Source organism: Mus caroli, chromosome 5, assembly GCF_900094665.2.
Source record: "Mus caroli chromosome 5, CAROLI_EIJ_v1.1, whole genome shotgun sequence".
Taxonomy (NCBI): domain Eukaryota; kingdom Metazoa; phylum Chordata; class Mammalia; order Rodentia; family Muridae; genus Mus; species Mus caroli.
Window position 1 is genome coordinate 100,527,206 of NC_034574.1, and position 18,358 is coordinate 100,545,563.

An 18,358-nucleotide genomic window follows, 5' to 3' on the forward strand; every position below is an offset into this window, starting at 1 on the left:
TCTGCCTCTGCCTCTGCCTCTGCCTCTGCCTCTGCCTCTGCCTCTGCCTCTGCCTCTGCCTCTGCCTCTGCCTCTGCCTCTGCCTCTGGCTCTCCAGTGTTGGGATTAAAGTTGTGTACTACCAGTCCTGGCTTAAAGTTTTAATGTTAGTACATATCAGAGTCTATAACAGAAGTAAGTGACAGAGCTGCACTAATGTCCTCACTAGCTATTATATTGTACTTCCATTTTATAGCTAGACCTTTTTTGATATTGAAAAAAATTCTTTCTATAGAGAAAATCTGGATTGATAAATTAGTAGATGTTAAATTTTCTAAAATTTCATTCATATGTTAAGTAAAGACAGCTATGAGATAATAAATTCAAAATACTGATTTGAATGCCCATTGGTTACAGGTGGAGATGTCCTCTGGGGACTTGGAATAAATAGGTGGAGAATGCTGCTTCTTTGACACATTAAATTATAATTCTTATCACAAACTTAAACTCAAAGGTAAATCTTGATGTCTTTCAGATTATCAAATAGAAACATTATACACAAACCTGTGGAATGGACTTTAATTGCTGTGGTCTTGCTGTTACTGTAAGTACTCTTTCAGATTCTGTCTCTAAAGGAACAGTTTGGTTAGGGAAAACAGTCACTGGTTTGGAGAATGCCTTCTTCATACTCTGTGCCTCATTCTCTGATTTTTGTGCAGTGAGGTAGTTTCCATGTCTGCTGTATTTTGAGAAGCTGTAGTGTTACCTTGCGTCTCTACCATCTTAAGAGAATCGGTTCTCATAAGTATTCCTCTTTTGTTGGAAATTTATACAGCAGTCTTACAGTTCCTTGTTATTGACTGTTCTATCAAGACTGAATGAACTTCATTGTCTGACATCTGTTTTTATATATATTTCATTTTTGGACATAGTTTGTGTTTAATAGTAGTGGATAAGTCTTACTTTCTAAATGTACGTTTTAAAATTAACAGGTTTAAAGGAGCTAAGTAAATTATATGAGTATACATAAAACATTTAAAACTCACTTACCTCTTAAGAAACCACTGGTGGTTTCTAAGGCTATTTTTCAAAAGGGTTAAAACCATTTAGTAGGTGTAGTGTTTTTCAGCTTGAATTGGGGAAATCTTTAGAGGCTCACTCGTTGCTTTTGCTGCTGTTGCTGGTGGTGTTGGTTAGGCCATTGAAGCCCACAGGCAATTGGAAACTTAGAGATGCTCACGATCAGTCACGCTCATGATGTCTCCAGCACTGCTCTCTCTTTCTTTGATATTACTTTAGACTGACATGTGCCTTCCCTGTCCTAAGAAAAGCTGTGTGAGAAGGATTAGCTTAGGCTTCAGTGAGCCGGAATCTGTGTCACCCGAACAGATACAACTCACATGATTCATTAAATCAGAACACAGAAAATAACTTTACTTGAATGCTCTGATATAAATTTTTAATCAATCCTAAGAACAAATCTTTTGTTATTTCTACTATTCAGTGTTCCAGTTGAATTGGCAGTTCATGAAAAATATATTATTAATTTTTAAAAGGTTTTCTACTGTATGAAATGTGTAAATATTTTGGTCACTGACAGAAAAAATATCAATAACTGTGCTTACCCACAGTATCATATACCTGATAATAAATGCTTGTAGACAACTCTCTAATTGTCCTTTTGTAATTTATTACACTAAGAGGGAAGCAGTGTTTAGGTTGACATGTTAGAGGCATGAGCAGTGATCTCAGAATCTTGCTTCTGTCACTGAAGACATACGAAGCCTTTACTTTTTGTATTAAACTACTGCCACATCACCAGCATGTCTGGCAATTAGAAGAGTGAGCCAGGCAGTGGTGGCTCACACTAATAGGAGCACTCAGGATGCAGAGACAGGTAGATATCTGAGTTCAAGTCCAGCTGGTCTACAGAATGAGTTCCAAGAAAGCCAGGGCCACACAGAGAAAGCCTGTCTTTGGGGGAAAGGGGGAATGTTGAAAAACACAATAGTAAAATGTAGTATTAAAATTTAGTTGTATGCTTTTTATCTGAAACTATTCCCATGTGCAATCTTAAAATCGTAGCCGTGAGAACCGCTGTGTCCTCTGTCAGTCTTATGCCCTGACCCTACAGGGAGATCCAGCCTTCCCAGCCACTGAGCCTTTTGATTCGTAGACAGCTCAGTCATTTCTGGAGTAGGTCCTTTGGCTTTGAAAATCTTGTGTCACTGTAGATCCCGTGTTCCAAGGTACTTGCTAGGCTTTTGTTCTTGAAATCTTGTGTCTTTGCCATAGGTCTTCTTAGCAGTTCCCAATCAGCCAATTTGCACACTGTGTAGCCTCAGGTTTCAGGTGTCCCTCTTTATCTTTTATCATTACCTCCTAAGACTTCTATCTCAGTACACATTATTTCATTTATTTCTTTTTTCACAAAGCCCCCTTTAGCTGTTCACGTTACCCTAAGGAACCTGTCACTTAGCTGTTGGCCCCTTTCATCCTCAGTCCCATCCCTCTAAAGTATTAAGCATGTTAGGAATAGAATTTAAACATTTTTCACTTAGAATTTTAAATAAAAATTTAAATATTTAAAGCGAATCCCACTCACGTCTATAGGGTATAATTGTATTTGGTATACCATCCCCCTTCTTCCTATATTTAACAAAGAAGCATTGCCCTTGATATGAGGGTCAGTGCTAGACAGAGAGTCTCCCATGGAAAGTGTAGAGAACTCAGATGCCCAGAGATACTCTCAGCCAGAGCCAAAGGGAGTCAGGCACAGATTTGTGTAAATGGCCTTCCTTTTCCGCTATTAAGTTACTGCCACCAAACTGCGTAGAGGCATGAAAGCCTCTCCTGGGCACTCTTCAGAGACCTTCACAGGAATCTGCTTGCAGATTTTCATGGAGGGTTACTCACAAACTAGGCATTCTGAAATACATATTCAAACCAAACATAAATCTGTAGAGCAACTGTTGTGACTGAGAAAGGAGGTATAGACTGCAGGAGGCTCAGCACTCAGGCCTGACTTTGGTCTCCAGATCCCGCAAGTTGTCAGAACAGATACCTGAGAGTTGTCCTCTGGTCCCCACACACATGCTGTGGCATGTGAACACCAGTACTCACACACACAATAAGTAAGTATTCTAAAAGATATCTTATATAGTAAGATATTTATGATCTGTGTTATAAACGGTATAGCAGTAGACTACAACTTTTTGAATATTAAAGTTTTATTACTAATGTTCATTAAATACGGAAGAATCACCAGGAAAGACAATTTTCTATGGAAGTGTCTTACACTCTTGAATATTGATATAAAAACTTAAGGCCTGGCATTTTCTGTCGCTGTGGATGAGCATGCTTGTCAAAGAACCCTCTCCAGCCCTGGTAAGAGCACCGTAGAAGTACAGAACTCTGAAACCATCTGGAGAGGGTTCTTTTGGCACACACATTCATCCACAGCAACAGAAAATGCCAGGCCTTAAGTTTTCACACTAGTATTGAAGTAAGACACCTGTATAGAAAATCATCTTTCCTGTGATTCCCTGGTGCCTTCACAGGCCACTGCCTGGAGGAAACTGTAGAGCTTAGCATGCAACACTTCAGTGTAAATGTCCCATTCTTATAACAATACAGTCTCAGGCATGTAGTCACTGATGGGATTGGCACAGTAGGTGAGATGCGTGTGCACAAGAAATGTATCATGGATCACTCTCTCTTAGAATTTTACTAATTTTATGAGACATGAATGGCTATTCTGACTGCAACATTTATTGATTTTATATATTCAGAACTTGAGCACAGAGAAACCTTCAGGCAGGGTTTAAGCAGTGTGTATTCATTTCACATGAAGAAATGAGACATAGATTAACAAGTAGTAATAATTAATTGACCTTCTTTAATAAGAACTGATTGAAAATGCAGTAAAATAGCTGAGTAGTTGCTGATATTTCTTACCTAATCCCTAAGTAATAATTTTTTCTGGTTGAACATAGCTATACTTTATTCTCTGGATAGGGCTGGACATTTGAATAATACAACCTGAATTGGATTTTCCCAAATAAATATGCTCAAATAAGATACTGGGGTCTTTATTTTTTTAGGAGTTTATTTATTTAATGTATATGAGTACATTGTCATATGGTTACAGATGGTTGTGAGCCACCATGTGGTTGCTGGGAATTGAACTCAGGACCTCTAGAAGAGCAATCAGTGCTCTTAACTGCTGAGCCATCTCTCCAGCCCAGTACTGGGTTCTTAATACAGTTTTTAATATATTACTCTTAACAAAAATATGTATAAATTAGCTTTTCTACATTTTAGAACCTATATATTATAACAGATAAAACCTATTAATATATGTAGTTTTGTTTATACATCAAATCAGGAAGCACTGTGTGCATCAAAGGGCATCTTCTGGCACATAGCTCCCTTACACGCCTTTTTCTTTCTTTGTAATTCCCATCTTATGGCCTGACATCTCTTCTGCAGTACAGAGTCTGAGGAGATGTCATAGGTCAGCCCTCAGCCGACCCTGACTCCTTTCCTCTTCCTTTGTCTTTTGTTTTCTTGGTCTGGACCATTGTCATTAAAGCCATTCTAGACTGTAACTAGACTATAACTGTCATTCTAGTTTGTAACACAAAATAGGACTGTGCTATGCTGGAGAGAAATCTAGGGAAAGGTCCTGACCAAAACTGGCAGCCAAGAAAAAGGCAGTCTAACAGGCTGAGTCCCTTGTGTGCAGCCCATGTGCCAGGAAAGGGGATCAAGTTTCCTCAACTGAAAATGTGCCGTGTTCCTTGGAACTTGGGTATTCCAGTGGAGGAGATGAGTGTTTACTCAGAGAAGATAGAGAGGGTGACTTCTGCAGTCGTAACATGCTGTCAACACATGCTGTTCCTACTTGGATGCCCTTGGTGTTCTCTAATGGAAAGCTTTCAAGGCCATCTCCAAAAGTGTCTGCTTTCATTTTACTTATCTGAACTGGCTGTTTCCAGTGAACTGTGGCCTGTTTGTAGTCAGGGACCATTCAATAGTTTATTCCCTCTAAAAGCTTTGAGTATTCCCATCGTTCAGGGATTAGCATGTAAGTCCTGGGAAATGGTATTTTAAACAAGCTCAACTTGACCATGGTCTCTCAACAAAAGCCATCAGGACGCAGACAGTCACTTTAAGGAGTCATCAAAGACAGGTACTCTGGAGAGTCCCTCCCTTCCCTAGGGCTCCTGGGCATGAATGGAACTCCGAGACTAAAGCTTTAACCCTCTGCCAACTGTGCTTTAGAGCCTGTCTATCACTTCATTTCCTCATAAAGATCTTAAAGCACTCCTTAAAGAACAAATAGATGGTTCTTATCAGCAAATACATCTCTCTTACCATTCCAAATCAAGTTTGGCTCCTGAACCTATATTAAAAGACTTTTGGAAGTATTTTTTGTATTTTATAATTATGGAATATTTATAATGTATTTTTTGAGATAAAATTCCCATTTTAATGTGTAGGCAGTTCTGGATTTTAGTATATTTGCTATATTATACAGTGGTCCATACTATCAAATAACAGAACAATTTTGTCACCCCAAAAAGAAACCTCATCTGAGTTCAGCCTTGATATCTCCTCTGACAACCACTTACAACCCTGTGGTATAACCATTTATCTGTTTGCCTGTTGTAAATATTTAAATCCCTGAAATCTTGTGGGATATATCTGTTTATGTTTGGCTTCTTTCATTTAACATGTTTTTAGAATTTTTGTCCATGTCAGAGCATGCTTGTTTTTATGACCTTATAATATTCTGTGATGCGGATATACATACATTGACCCAGTGCTCAGTTGTCAGGTGAGAGTTATTTCAGTTATTTCCGCTCTGAGGCTAGTTTGTACAACAGTGTCATCTACATCCATGTGCATGCTCTTGTGTGGCATGTCTTCAGTTTAGTTGTATGCACTGATGTTGAATTGCTGGGTTATGATTAACCTTTTGAGAAACAGCCAAGCTGTTTCCTGCAGCAGCTGCACCGTTTCACACAGTCACTGGCGGCATGTAGGCACTCCACAGACAGAGCTCACACCCAGTTGTCATCGTAGGTGCTCACATGTGCAGTGTCCCCAGCGAGTGACGCTGTTTGGGGAGGTTATAAAGAAGCTTTAGGGGTTGTAGCTAACTGAAAGTAGGTTGGCAGGCAGAACGATCCTGTGGGGCTGTCCTTCCCATCGCACTTCTGTCTCCTGCTTCCCAGTCACCAGCTGTGAATTGTACTGCTCTGGCATGTCCTCTGAACCATATTGGAATTAGCTCTCTAAAACTGTGAGACAAAAATATAATCCCTCCATTTAGTTGTTGTCAGATATTTTTGTAACCACTGTGACGTGGGATTGTCGCTGTAACTAAGCCAGGTGATGTGGTGCTTACACTGGTTGCAGAAGCAGTTTGGAAAAGACTGGAGAAGCTGTCACAGGAGCTGCTACAGTGATGCAAGCAAAGCTTAGTAGACAATTATGAGGTCATTCAGAAGACCACAGCACCGCCTGGAGTGTGGACAGCAGAGACCAGGCTCATGAGGTTTCAGAAGGGAACTGAACAAAGGCTATGCTTATTATGTCCTGGCAAAGAATTTATCTACATTTGCATTGAGTCTGTGTCCTGTGCTAAATTGAAAAATGATGGGCTAATGAAGTAGGAAATTTTAAGACAGTGTGATAATGTCATATAGCTATTGGTTGTTACTAGCCAAGCTTAACAGTAAGGATCAGGAGCAAGAGGCCTAGGAACAGAAGGATTAAAACAAAACAAAAAACAAAACAGTGCAGTATAGCCAGGAAAAGAGTGAGGTGGAAGGTTCTCAGGAGATTAACGCCATGGAGAGAGTGTTAAGAGTGCCAGGCACAGAGAGAAAAGATGCCTTTAGGGCACCTCAGGAATTGAGCAAACCCTACCCATGGGCAGGCTCCAGAGCATAAATTTCCTTTAGAAAGAAAGCCACCAGGTGCTATGATTGTACAGTCTGGTGTTTTTCCAAGTTGACCCAGGCAGCCCCCAAACCTGCAGCATCCGTGATTTAGAAGGACTTGGCTCCTGCTTGAGCTCATGAGAGACCTTCCTGCTGGTGTCACTTTTTGAGGTTTTAGACATTCAAAGGAAGGCATAAGAGACCAAGCATGCCTTCCCAGATTCTCTACAAGAAGCCCCTAATAGGGCAGTACTTGAAACTGTGATGCTGAGACCTCAGACACAGTGGAGACCCCAGGATGTCCTGTGTCCCTAAGGCATGTCATCAGATGGCAATATATATTAGGCAATAACATGATACACAGTCAAGGGTCAGAGTGGACAGCGACCAGAAGGCCTCAGTGTACCGGATTGTATACAACTGTACATTATGCCCATTGTATATGTATTTGAGTAGACTTGTTACTATTTCCTGCCATCTCTGGAGAGGAAGCTTCCCAGGGGCCTTTTCCTGTGTAGGTGGTTGACAGGTTTGCTTAGGTTAACTTGTGCCTTTGTTCTTTACCAGAAGTCACCCTGAAATAATAATCTTAGGCTTTTTGGGGGTGCCTAGGGCCAGAGATACAACTCAGATGCCATTATTTTGAGCAAAAACTAGTATCAGACCAGATTAAAAGTACTTTAAAAATAACAAATCTATAAACTAACTTTATTTTGCCAGGAGAAAATAGCCTTTCTCTAATGTCTCCCATCATTCTGCCTTTTGTCTAATCTGTAGCTGTCCTTTCAGTTGGTGTCTTCAATTTTAAGAAAGGCCAATTGTGATACATTCCCCTTCCTGTGCTCACCTATTGTTCCTCTTCCACAGAATTAGCGTGTTCCTGAGACACAGGATGTGGGACTTGTAACACTGTGAGAGAAAGGTCCGGTCTCGGTGACTTTTGATACTGCTATCCCTTAACAGAGTATCTGGCCAGGGAAACTTTGGCAGCTGTTGTGGGTGACACCCAACATTGGGGTGGGCCAAGCCTGGTGTAGTTCACAGAATCCTACCACATACTAGATGCTAGACACGGAGCTATAGGACTTCATGTTTCTCCTGCTGGGTTTTAGTCTTGCTTTGACTCAGTTCCTCCTCTCTGCATACCATTTCTCTTGTGGAATGAGAAGTCTGCTCTGTGCTGTTGGATGTTGGATGTACATGACTTTTTTTGCTCTAGAGGAGTTAACAACTAAGCTTGTGCTAGCTTTTTGGCATCTCTGGGGCAGGCTTTGGGTCCTCCTATCTGCTCCCCGTCTTGAGCAGCAGTGCTGGGGTTAGAGACGTTCATTCCTGCACAGCTTACCCGGGGCTCCAGGACCGACTCCGGTCATCAGACTTTCACAGAGGCCACTCTTACCTGCTCAGCCATTTCCTTAACCCAGAACCCAGATAATTTCTAAAGGAATAACACTTTAAATTTTCTAATCAAAGCCTACTTTCTACAAAGATTTCTTTTCCTTAGAATTCCCTACATCTCCATTAAATTTATAATTTAGTCTTTTTTTCACCCATAAATTGCAGAGGGTCCCCAAACCTGCTGCCTTAATCCATGTTAAAAATTACCAGTGTGTGAGGCCCTGTGTTCCCTCCCTGGCAGTGCCACACACGCCGCGCATGTGCATGTACACACACACACAAAAGATTCCCCAAGTCTCCAGATTCCCAGGCTCCATCAGCTTCGAGGATGATGGGTGTTAACAGCAGTTGGCACTTAGAATCACAGCTCTAGCTTAGGTAGCCAGTCCCTAGTTTTCCTATGTATCTGCCTGTCTGAACAAGCTCCCTGAGTTTACTGGTAGTGTTGCCCCAGCCTTGGGATCTCCATGAGAGGAGAATAGTGATTTCTGTGTGGGGCTTGATCCCACTTTGTCACACACTGAGAAGGAGAAAGCTGGAGCATTGGCCAGGAGCAGGAATTGGGAAGAAAAGCCGTGCTCGTCTGCAGCTGCTTTATAGACCTGCTGCAAACAGGATTTAGATATAAAGTTCTGAAGTTACTCCACCCCAACCCCTTACACAAACAACATGTAATATATCACTCCACAGTGATTTACAAAGGACTTGTTTCTTTTGAATTAGAAATATCAGTGGGAAGCATCCCGGCTTCCTTATTAATAGGTAATCCTAAACCCTCAAACGCAAACATCATCAGGGCATGAGCCATCTGTTAGAGGAGAAACATTTTATTTTATTTGGCTGCAATGGTCTTCTCTAATCAAAGTTTTTATCTCCATTTTCTAGATAAAGCTCTGAAGTGAATGCCCATGATGGCATGCCCCCTCGCATGCTCTCTTATCTGTCCTCTCTGACTGCTTCGAACACCATCACATTACTGGCCTTATGTACCTATTAGTTTCTTATTTTGGTGACTTTGTCTTTTTCCCTAAGGTAAATTTTGTTTTGTGATTTAGGATCCTCTGACTCTGTGGCCCAGGCTGCCATGCTGCCCATAGCTCACAGCCGACCTGCTGCCTCAAATCTTTCAGGTCTAGGATTACAAGAGTGCACCACTACAGCCAGCTTACCTAAGATAGAATTAATAGAACCTTTATTTGTGTAATTACCTTTTAACAAGCCGTATTTCATTAAAAGTAATTCCATTGCCCTAGATGCAACACTTATATAAGAGTCTTGAAGCCCTAAACTCAGCTTCACAAATTATTCAACCTCATTGAGTGTTAGTTTCCTCATTGGAAGTGTGAGGAGTTAGACTGGATTCAGGTTTTGTTGAGGCAGCGCTTGTTTCTAATGAGACTCATCAGCTGCAGGTGCCAGCCCTGACATCCCGCCCTGACATCATCCAGGCCTGACATCCAGCCCAAGCAGGAGAGCGAGGCAGGGGAGCGAGGGGTGCTGAAGGAGATGGTGAGAGCGCTGTGGGGTTGCTGGAGGCGTCCACTAGAGTGAAGCAATACTCTGAAAAGGTGGCTCTTTTCCCCTCCATCCCTTAGCCTAGCACTTTCCCACTCTCTCCCCTACACTTCTCTCTTTGACTTGAAGTGAGGGTTACTTGGTAAAGGTTTACACAGACTCTTAATTTCAAAAATGAAGAAGCAGGGCTAATGGTATTGAATGTTGATCTTGGGTGTACAAAGCTGGGTTTGGGTTTAGTGTACACACACACAAAATTAAACGAAAAATCAGATAAACTCTATGTCTGCTTCCAAAACTGTTTGGCTTTTACTTCTGTAGTTGGCTCCGCTTCATTCTCCTCCTGCTCCATCAGTGATGGCCCTGGGAAGACTAAGGCACAATCTGAAACAGGCAGTCTGTGCAACCGTATCTAACCCTGCGGACTCTTCTCTCATATTTCTCATCTTTACCTTCCATGCCCTTCTGTTTCCCATGGTGTACTAGTCCATCTATGAGACATAAACATGTACTTCACCCTTGCAAAAAATGTGTGTGTGTGTGTGTGTGTACACAAGTCTCTGTAAAAATAAGAGACTTTCTGTTTATACACATACTATGTTTGGACAATATGTAGATAGTACTAAATCAGGAAAAATTGTCTACAGTCAGTGGAGTGATTTGAAACTGTTCTTTAAAAAACAAAAAACCTCTGCTCAAAGGAGTTGCTGTGTAGGTTGCTACTGTGTCATATCCTGATGCCACCTGACAGATATGCCCCACCCCTAACAATAAATGCACCAATAAATTATAATTTAAAAACTAAAACCACATACATCCTCATCTCTCTAGGGTTTTAAACATTATCACCTGTGCCGTACATTCCTGAGTGGTGGGTGGGGCATGTCTGTGCTCAGGCTGGCTTGTGAAGGTCAGGCAAGACCTTGCAGGAGTCAGGTCTCTCCCTCCCCTCTGTGGGTCCCAGGGATTGAACTTGGGTTGACAGGTTTAGCAGCAAGCACTTTTATACACCAAGCCATCTCCCCAGCCCTATTTTTTAAGGCCTGTGATTACAAAATAAGTGAACATACTTCTAGAGAAAAAACTGTCTGTTTTTATACAGCCCAGGCTGTCCTCGGTCTTAGGGTCCACTGCCTTGCTCTCCCAATTACAGATGTGCGCCCACCACACCTAGCCTTTGATAAAGTCTTTAAAGTCAGTAGCAGACGCTAATAGCTAAATCATTCCGAGAACTGTCCAGATCAGTGATGGTGACACATGCCTACAATCAGCAGCACTTAGAAGGCAGGTGCAGGATGACTGGCACAGGGATATTTATCATAGATTCATAGAGCCTGATAGAAATGCTCACTTTAGCACAAAAGTTCCCTTTAGTTTGTGTAAAGTCTATTTATTCAGTAGTCTTGCAAATTTAAATGAAGCTGTGAGAGGAAAAAATATTATTCCCAAATGTTGGAGAGTTTGGCAAGTTTTTTCCTTCATTAACTACATGTTTATTTTGTGTATTATAGAGACAAAACTTTTCTTATTTCATCCTGATCATTGTAGTTAGCAGTAAAATCTTGCTGTTCTTGGAGCTGAAATTCAAATACTTCCATCCTGTTCCTTTTTATATATGTTCACAGAATTCTAGCGCATATAAGAGTGAAGGGGGGAAAACAAAGCTTAGAATTCCTCGCTCTTCTCTCTTCTGTCAGGTCATCTCAGTGTCTGTCCTAAATGCAAGGTTGGGAGTTGGCTGCTCCCATTTGGGAAGGGCTCATGTGTTCTGTGCCATAGAAGATCAAGTTCAGACTGATTAGGACTAGAAATGCAGCAGAGGCCACACACGCACACGCACACACACAATTTATCCTAGAAGGCAACGTAGGAGAGATTTAACAGTGACAGTTTTAGAAAGAGGTTAGTTTTGTTGATTCAGGTAAGGGCATGGGTGAGCAACCATTAACAGTTAACAGTTCAAATCGAGGGCAGGATATTAGGGCAGCATTAGTTTGAAAAGACAGACAAAGCATGGGACACTAACAAAGAACTTGAGTGGGAAACAGTATAGCTGTTCTCGTCAGGCAGACAGCAGGGATGGACAGTTACGTAGATTTCTAAACGGACACCTTGGATTCTCAGCGGAGTGGAATTAGAGATGGTTCTCTAAGGGGATAGAGGTTGGGTCTGGATGAAAAATAATAACAGTGATCCTCAATGCAGCCAAGGAGCTGACCAAGAGCCACAGTAGACTAACTTACTATTCTGATGAGGCCAAAGATCATGGCTTTGTAGTGCTATCAGCCAGAGACACTTTCTCCCCTACCCTCCCTCCCAACCCTGCCCTAGGAGTTTGTAGTCACCCTGTGGTGTGGAAAGAGCAGCATTGATTATGGATTGCAGTTTGGCTGGGTATAGCTAAGATAAGGGGACAAAAAAATCAGAAAGTAATAGCAAGACATTGGTTCAGAAGGAGACGAGGAAGCTGGGGAGATGGCTCTGTGGGAAAAAGCATTTGTATGCAAGTATTTGGACCTGAGTGTGAATCTCCAGCACCTATGTGAACAGCTGGATTTAAGGGTAAGTGTCTGTAATGCCAGTGTTGCTACAAGGATATGAGAAGTGGGACAAGAGGGTCCCCGGAGGCTCACAGGCCAGCATCCTCAGTGAGCAAACAAAGACACCGCCTCAGAACAAGATGCAAAGTGAGGACCAACACCTGGGATCGGTCTCTACATGAGCACTGCATTCATACACTCCCTGTCCATGCTCACATGCACAAAGAAGTTACAGCAAATGTAAAGGATGGTGGAGCTACTTCAGGAACAATATGTGTCTCCTCAGCCAAGTACTTCATGTGACTTCATCCCAAAATTGTGTCTCCCACTCGGATGTCTCCCCCAGAAAATGCATGAGATTCTTTTTGTTGATCATCTCTATTTGAATATCCCTCAGGTACTTCAAGGCTCAAAATTGAGATCAAACATATCTTCCCTTTCAGATGACCCCTATTTCTTTTGTTTCTTCCTGATGACCCAACATTGAAAACTGAGTTGTCAGCTAGGCACAGTGGGGAATTAGAGAGTCTGGGACAGGAGAATTACTAAGAGTTCAAAACCAGCCTAGACCACAGTGAGACCTTATTTAAAAAGTGTTGTTGGGGGAGGGAGTTATTTTTCTCTTGGTGGCTATTCTCAGTCATCAACTTTACTACATCTGGAATTAACTAAAACCCAAGTGGCTAGGTGCACCTGTGAAGGATTTTTCTTAAATCATGTGAAATAGGAATACCCACCCTAAATCTGGATCTTTTGTGGTGGAAAGAGTCACTTTTAATCTGGACAACACCTTCTGGTGGTGGCCTGTATGAAGGACATGGGGGAAGGAGGTTCTGCCTGCCCTTATTCTCACTGGGAAGTCCATTCCTCCACTGGCATTAGAGTCTACTTCTAGATTCCAGAGTCCACTGGAAACCGGCTGAGAAATCCAGCCTTGTGAACTGAATAATTAGTGGATTCTTGAACCTTGCATGGATAGACAGCTGTTATTGTACTAACTGGACCAAAGACTATAAGCCATTCTAATAAGTTCCCTTTATTTTTTTATGGATGGATGGACAGATGGATGGATTCATTCTTTAAGTTTTGTTCTCTGAAGAGCCCTAGCTAACACATTTGCCCTTTACTTCCCATATCTGATTATTCTGACTTTCAGGTTTTTTTTATTTCGTTTTGTTTTGAATCAGCATCTCACTATGTAGCCCTGGTTGGTATGGAACTTGCTGGCCTCAAATTCAGAAAGCCACTTGTCTCTGCCTCCCAAGAGCTGGGATTAAAGGTGTGCACTACCACACCCAGCTATATATAGTCTGTTTTGTGTGATTCCTACTGTGATTAAAGTGCATCAGCCTAGACTGCCTTCCTGAATAGAGCTGCTTACCATCCTCATCCACCCTCCCAGCTGTTATAGTCTCCTCACTGAAGTTTAACCCTGATTGGGATAGAGGGTGGTTTCTATTCTTTATTATTTTTATTTTATTTACCCATGTGTATATGTATGTCTGTACACATGGGCACACGTGTGTTTGAGTGCCCATTGAGGCCAGAAGAAAGCATTAGCTCCCCTAGAGCTGAAATTACAGGCAGCTGACAGGTGCCCAATGTGGGTGCTGGGCCCAGAACTCAGGGCCACTGGAAGAACAAGCAGTACATGCTCCTAACTACTGAACTATGTCCTGTATGGACGGATTAAAGCAAACAGAAAACAACCACCACCTAGGCAGAGACTGCACTGCCTCCATGTAGAGACCAAGCAGAGACTGTGGGCCCAGGCCTCAGCAGGACACCTGTGCCGTCCCCTCTAAGGCTCAGGGAATAGTGCAGAGGAGGTGCAGGAAGGATGCCGCTCTCCAGACACACTCTTTACAGTCATTAGTACACAACAACTGTAGTTACCTGCAGTGGGTCCACACAAGGACCAGCCCTGTCCATAGTCAGACATGGAGGTAGGAACGGTTCACAGGGCTCACTATTTTACTCTGAACCACTGAGTACTCACAGGCTCCTGGAGATGAGAGAGCTCTGTCTTAAGTTGTGTACCTTGTACTGAGCCCAGGAGGCTCCAACAGATAACTCCACACCTACCATCACACAGATGGCCCAAGTTAATCAAACTCGGAGAACCACAAAACAGAATGAATAGACATGAACACGAGAGGGGTTATGGGAAGGATGGAGGTGGGGGTGAGAGTGGTCAGCACACGTACACTGTACATGCATGTACTGGCTAGTTTGTGTCAACTTGACACAGCTGGAGTTACCACAGAGAAAGGAGCATCAGTTGAGGAAATGCCTCCACGAGATCCGGCTGCAAGGCATTTTCTCAATTACGGGGGATGAAGGGGGGAGGTCCCCTTGTGGGTGGTGCCATCTCTGGGCTGGTAGTCTTGGTTCTATAAGAGAGCAGGCTGAGCAAGCCAGGGGAAGCAAGCCAGTAAAGAACATCCCTCCATGGCCTCTGCATCAGCTCCTGCTTCCTGACCTGCTTGAGTTCCAGTCCTGACTTCCTTGGTGATAAACAGCAGCATGGAATTGTAAGCTGAATAAACCCTTTCCTCCCCAACTTGCTTCTTGGTCATGGTGTTTGTACAGGAATAGAAACCCTGACTAAGACAATGCACAGAATTTCATAAGAACAAATTAATGTTTTTAGATACCTAGTGACTTTCCTGCCAGATATCCTTGACGTGGCCTCATCAGCTCTCTCAACATTTCTCTTTATCATGTCACTAATTGTGTCCCCTCAGCATCTGGCAGCTCTATGGATGACACTTTAATTTACATGTCTGACATGCACTGAAAGCTCTTGTTCAGGGTCACAGCCTCACCTCCCGTGTCTAGTCGCCTGTGACTATGACCTGTAAAAAGATTCCCTTTATTTTTCAGTTTCTCTCAGCAACTTGTGAGCAGCTAGGATGCGGTAGCACTTAACCCACAGCTTCGACACAGTTATATTTAACCACTAATTCAATTCAGAATGCAGGATAAGTGTATTTGACTAGATTTCCGGCTACTCAGACTAAGATCAGAGAACTACAAAAGACAGTAGAGAGTTCAAAGACAGCCCAGGCCACACCACAGATCCAGTTAAAACAAAACAGTTAAAAACAGTTCCAGGGGAACTCTGAATTATTGCTTCTTTATCCTGGCTGCCCATTAGAATCACATCAGGAACTTTAAAAAATATATTTACTATTGATTGTTATACCAATTTTGATTTCCTGATCTTTGCCTAAATAGAAATTTTGTTTTTTCATTTCCTAAGGGGCTAATTGTACACAAAGAACCAAGAATCATTGTCTTACCTCAGGTTTACTGGGTGCTGAGTACAGATGTTGTGCCAGGTAGCGTTTGTGAACCCCTAAAGTCCATAAAGGAGTAGATTCCGATGCAATCGAATTAGAGTCTCTATTCACTAGTTTGGGCCACACCACTGTCTCTGACGGAGGAGAACTGGGGGAACATCCCTAAATTTAGTTTCAAGCAAGCATTTATAGATACAAGAAGTGGGTATCTAGCCTGGTACACATCTGATTGGGGGGCCATTGTGGTCTTTAACATAATTGGCTGTGCTGGGAGCCAAACCATAAACTTAACCTATGCTTTTTTTCCTGATTGGTGGTGGTTAGGAAGTGAAGTGTCAGAGGCAGGCTTTTAACCTGGGGGTGTAGATTTGTTGAGGAATAATCTGGAAACTGGTGCTAGACGCAGGTCTTGTTGGGGGTCCCCCAACCTGGGAAATGGTGCTAGGTACTGGCCTATTAATTAACTTGAGTTCAATCTTAGGTCAGGTTATCTAAGATGGGGTTTGAACCCAAAAGATTTGGTCTCAGTAAGGTTGACTGAGCTGTGTGTGACAGGCTAGCTTAGGCTGTGGCACACAGTAGAAGGGTGTGTTAGCATCAGAACTGCCCACTTTAATTAGCACGTTTACTTTGTAATGGCAGACCCCATGCTTTATTTGAAGAGCATAGACAAATGGCCTTTGAAAATCATGAGACCTTCTCAGTTCTTAAAATGAATCAGATGTGTGAGCTACTGTGGTCTCGCGGTTAGAAGTGCAGACTGTGGGGATGCTTCTGGGGTTATCTGCTCGTCTGTTCCTGACTTACATGACCTTAAGAGAGTCGCTTGGGCCTCATCTTGGAGTTGACACCTGCTGCAACTTCACAGAAAGACCAACAAGTTAGTCTCATTTTAAAAAAGAATCTTTTTAGAAAGTCGTAAATCACTGACTTGTGTTTGGGACCGGCTGGGGTCTGCAAGAGAATGGTACATTTCTACTGTCCGTTGTGAAGTGGCTGAATGTGACACTCAGCTCTAACTAACCTCTCTGTGTTTGTTTCCTTGTCAGGGTCAACAAAAGTAGCATGCAGCAGTTGCCACAACACATGGCCTAACCTGTGTTATCTTATAGAAAGGAGGAGGCTCTGCAGCATGGTGACTTTCTGGACTTTTAGCCCAGCTGATTGTTGTTTTCTTGTGGGGAGGAAGTCTGATCCACAGGCTAGACAAATGTTTGTGGGCTCCCTGTTAGCATTAGACTTTCTGTCTCTGTTCAAGAAGCAATACAGCAAAGGAAGTTGAAGGTGCAGGCCAGTGGCACACTTGTAACCCCAGTACTCAGGAGGCAGAGGCAGGCAGATCTCTGAGTTTCAGACCAGCCTGGGCTACATAGAGACTGACCCTGTCTCAAGAAGGAAAAAGAAAAGAAAAAAAAAGTAAGTGTATGTTAAATATGAAACCTAAAATTTGAAATTCCAACTATTTGTATTCTGAAGAGCCCTAAATATACAGGCAGGATTCCTTCTGAAAAACATATACCTGATTTCTTTTTCATTTCTGAGGAAGATGTTTTGCATAACATCTGGGGTTTCTGTGAGCCCTCGGCTTTCTGAAGCATGGCATCTTGAGCCTCTGTGTTACGGTCACAGGCAGCCAATGTTTTGTTTCCTTGAGTGTGAGTCTAGGGTGATAAAGACAGATATTCTGGTTAATCCTCTGTCATTTAGTTCTGGAGAGAAGGGTAAATCCTAGCTCAGTTTTTAGAACAAGATAGTCTGGTGCTGAGTCACATTTGAGAAAACGAGGTGGTGTAACTTCTTTAGAGTGCCACAGCTAAGCTTGCTTTAGATTTTTACCTGCACCATTCTTAGTGAAGCACTTCAGCCAAGCATCATTCACGAGGCCAAGGCAGGAGACTGGGCTTCCTAGTGAGACCCTATCTCATTTTAAATGTAGGTAAACCTATGAAACGTAAGACTTTCTTTGCTTTCATTTGAGTCTGTTCCCATAGACTGTCAGGTATTGTATTTGTTATTTAGGACTTAAAAATAGGGTCTCATCCTGAACCCAGGCTAGCTTAAAACTTGTGGTAGTCCTCATGCCCCAGCCTCAAAAATGCTGGGATTATAGATGTGAGCCTCCACTCCAGGCTTCTTGTATCTATTTACATTGCTGGCATGATAAGCACAGAATATATAAACATAGTCTTTCTTTTAGGCAGAAAATTCCCTCATACCTCTTCCTTCCTAGCTCTAAGAGAAGATAGGAGGGGCAAGGGATATAGTCACTGTATCTTTGTGGCCTTTGTGCCTGGTGAGCAACAGAGTGGATTCCCACCCTGCAGCAGAACTCTGTATGAACCCAGTAATTTCTCAAATCTGATAGGTTAAAGTGTGGCTTTTTGTTTCCTGTCCTTCCTCCACCCATAACCATACTGTGCTTTCTGGTGACATTTACTCTCACAGACCTTGTCACAGCTCTTTCTTCACTTAGATCACTTGTACGTGAGGGAGATGGTTGTCCAGTGGCATTTATAACAGCCCACCTGCTCTCAGAAAACTCCCTAGGAGACAGTGCTCCTGCTTCAGATCAGTGTTGAGGGTAAAGTTCTGGGATATCACTGATGCAGGTGCCCTAGATGTTTAAGAAGTGATCATTCAGACCACCGTGATCTACAGTGTTCTAGGA

The 18,358-nt window shown here is 42.5% G+C and overlaps 1 protein-coding gene across 5 annotated transcripts in view; it reads left to right on the forward strand.

Moving 5' to 3' along the window:
• Positions 1-18,358, forward strand: part of Rpap2 (RNA polymerase II associated protein 2) — a 63,768-nt gene that overhangs the window by 34,366 nt on the left and 11,044 nt on the right. For all 5 annotated transcript variants that reach the window (XM_029477970.1, XM_021162023.1, XM_029477971.1 and 2 more), the window contains one exon: positions 515-583. In XM_029477970.1, coding sequence (XP_029333830.1) covers positions 515-583 — 69 coding nt within the window. The remainder of the gene's footprint in view (positions 1-514; positions 584-18,358) is intronic.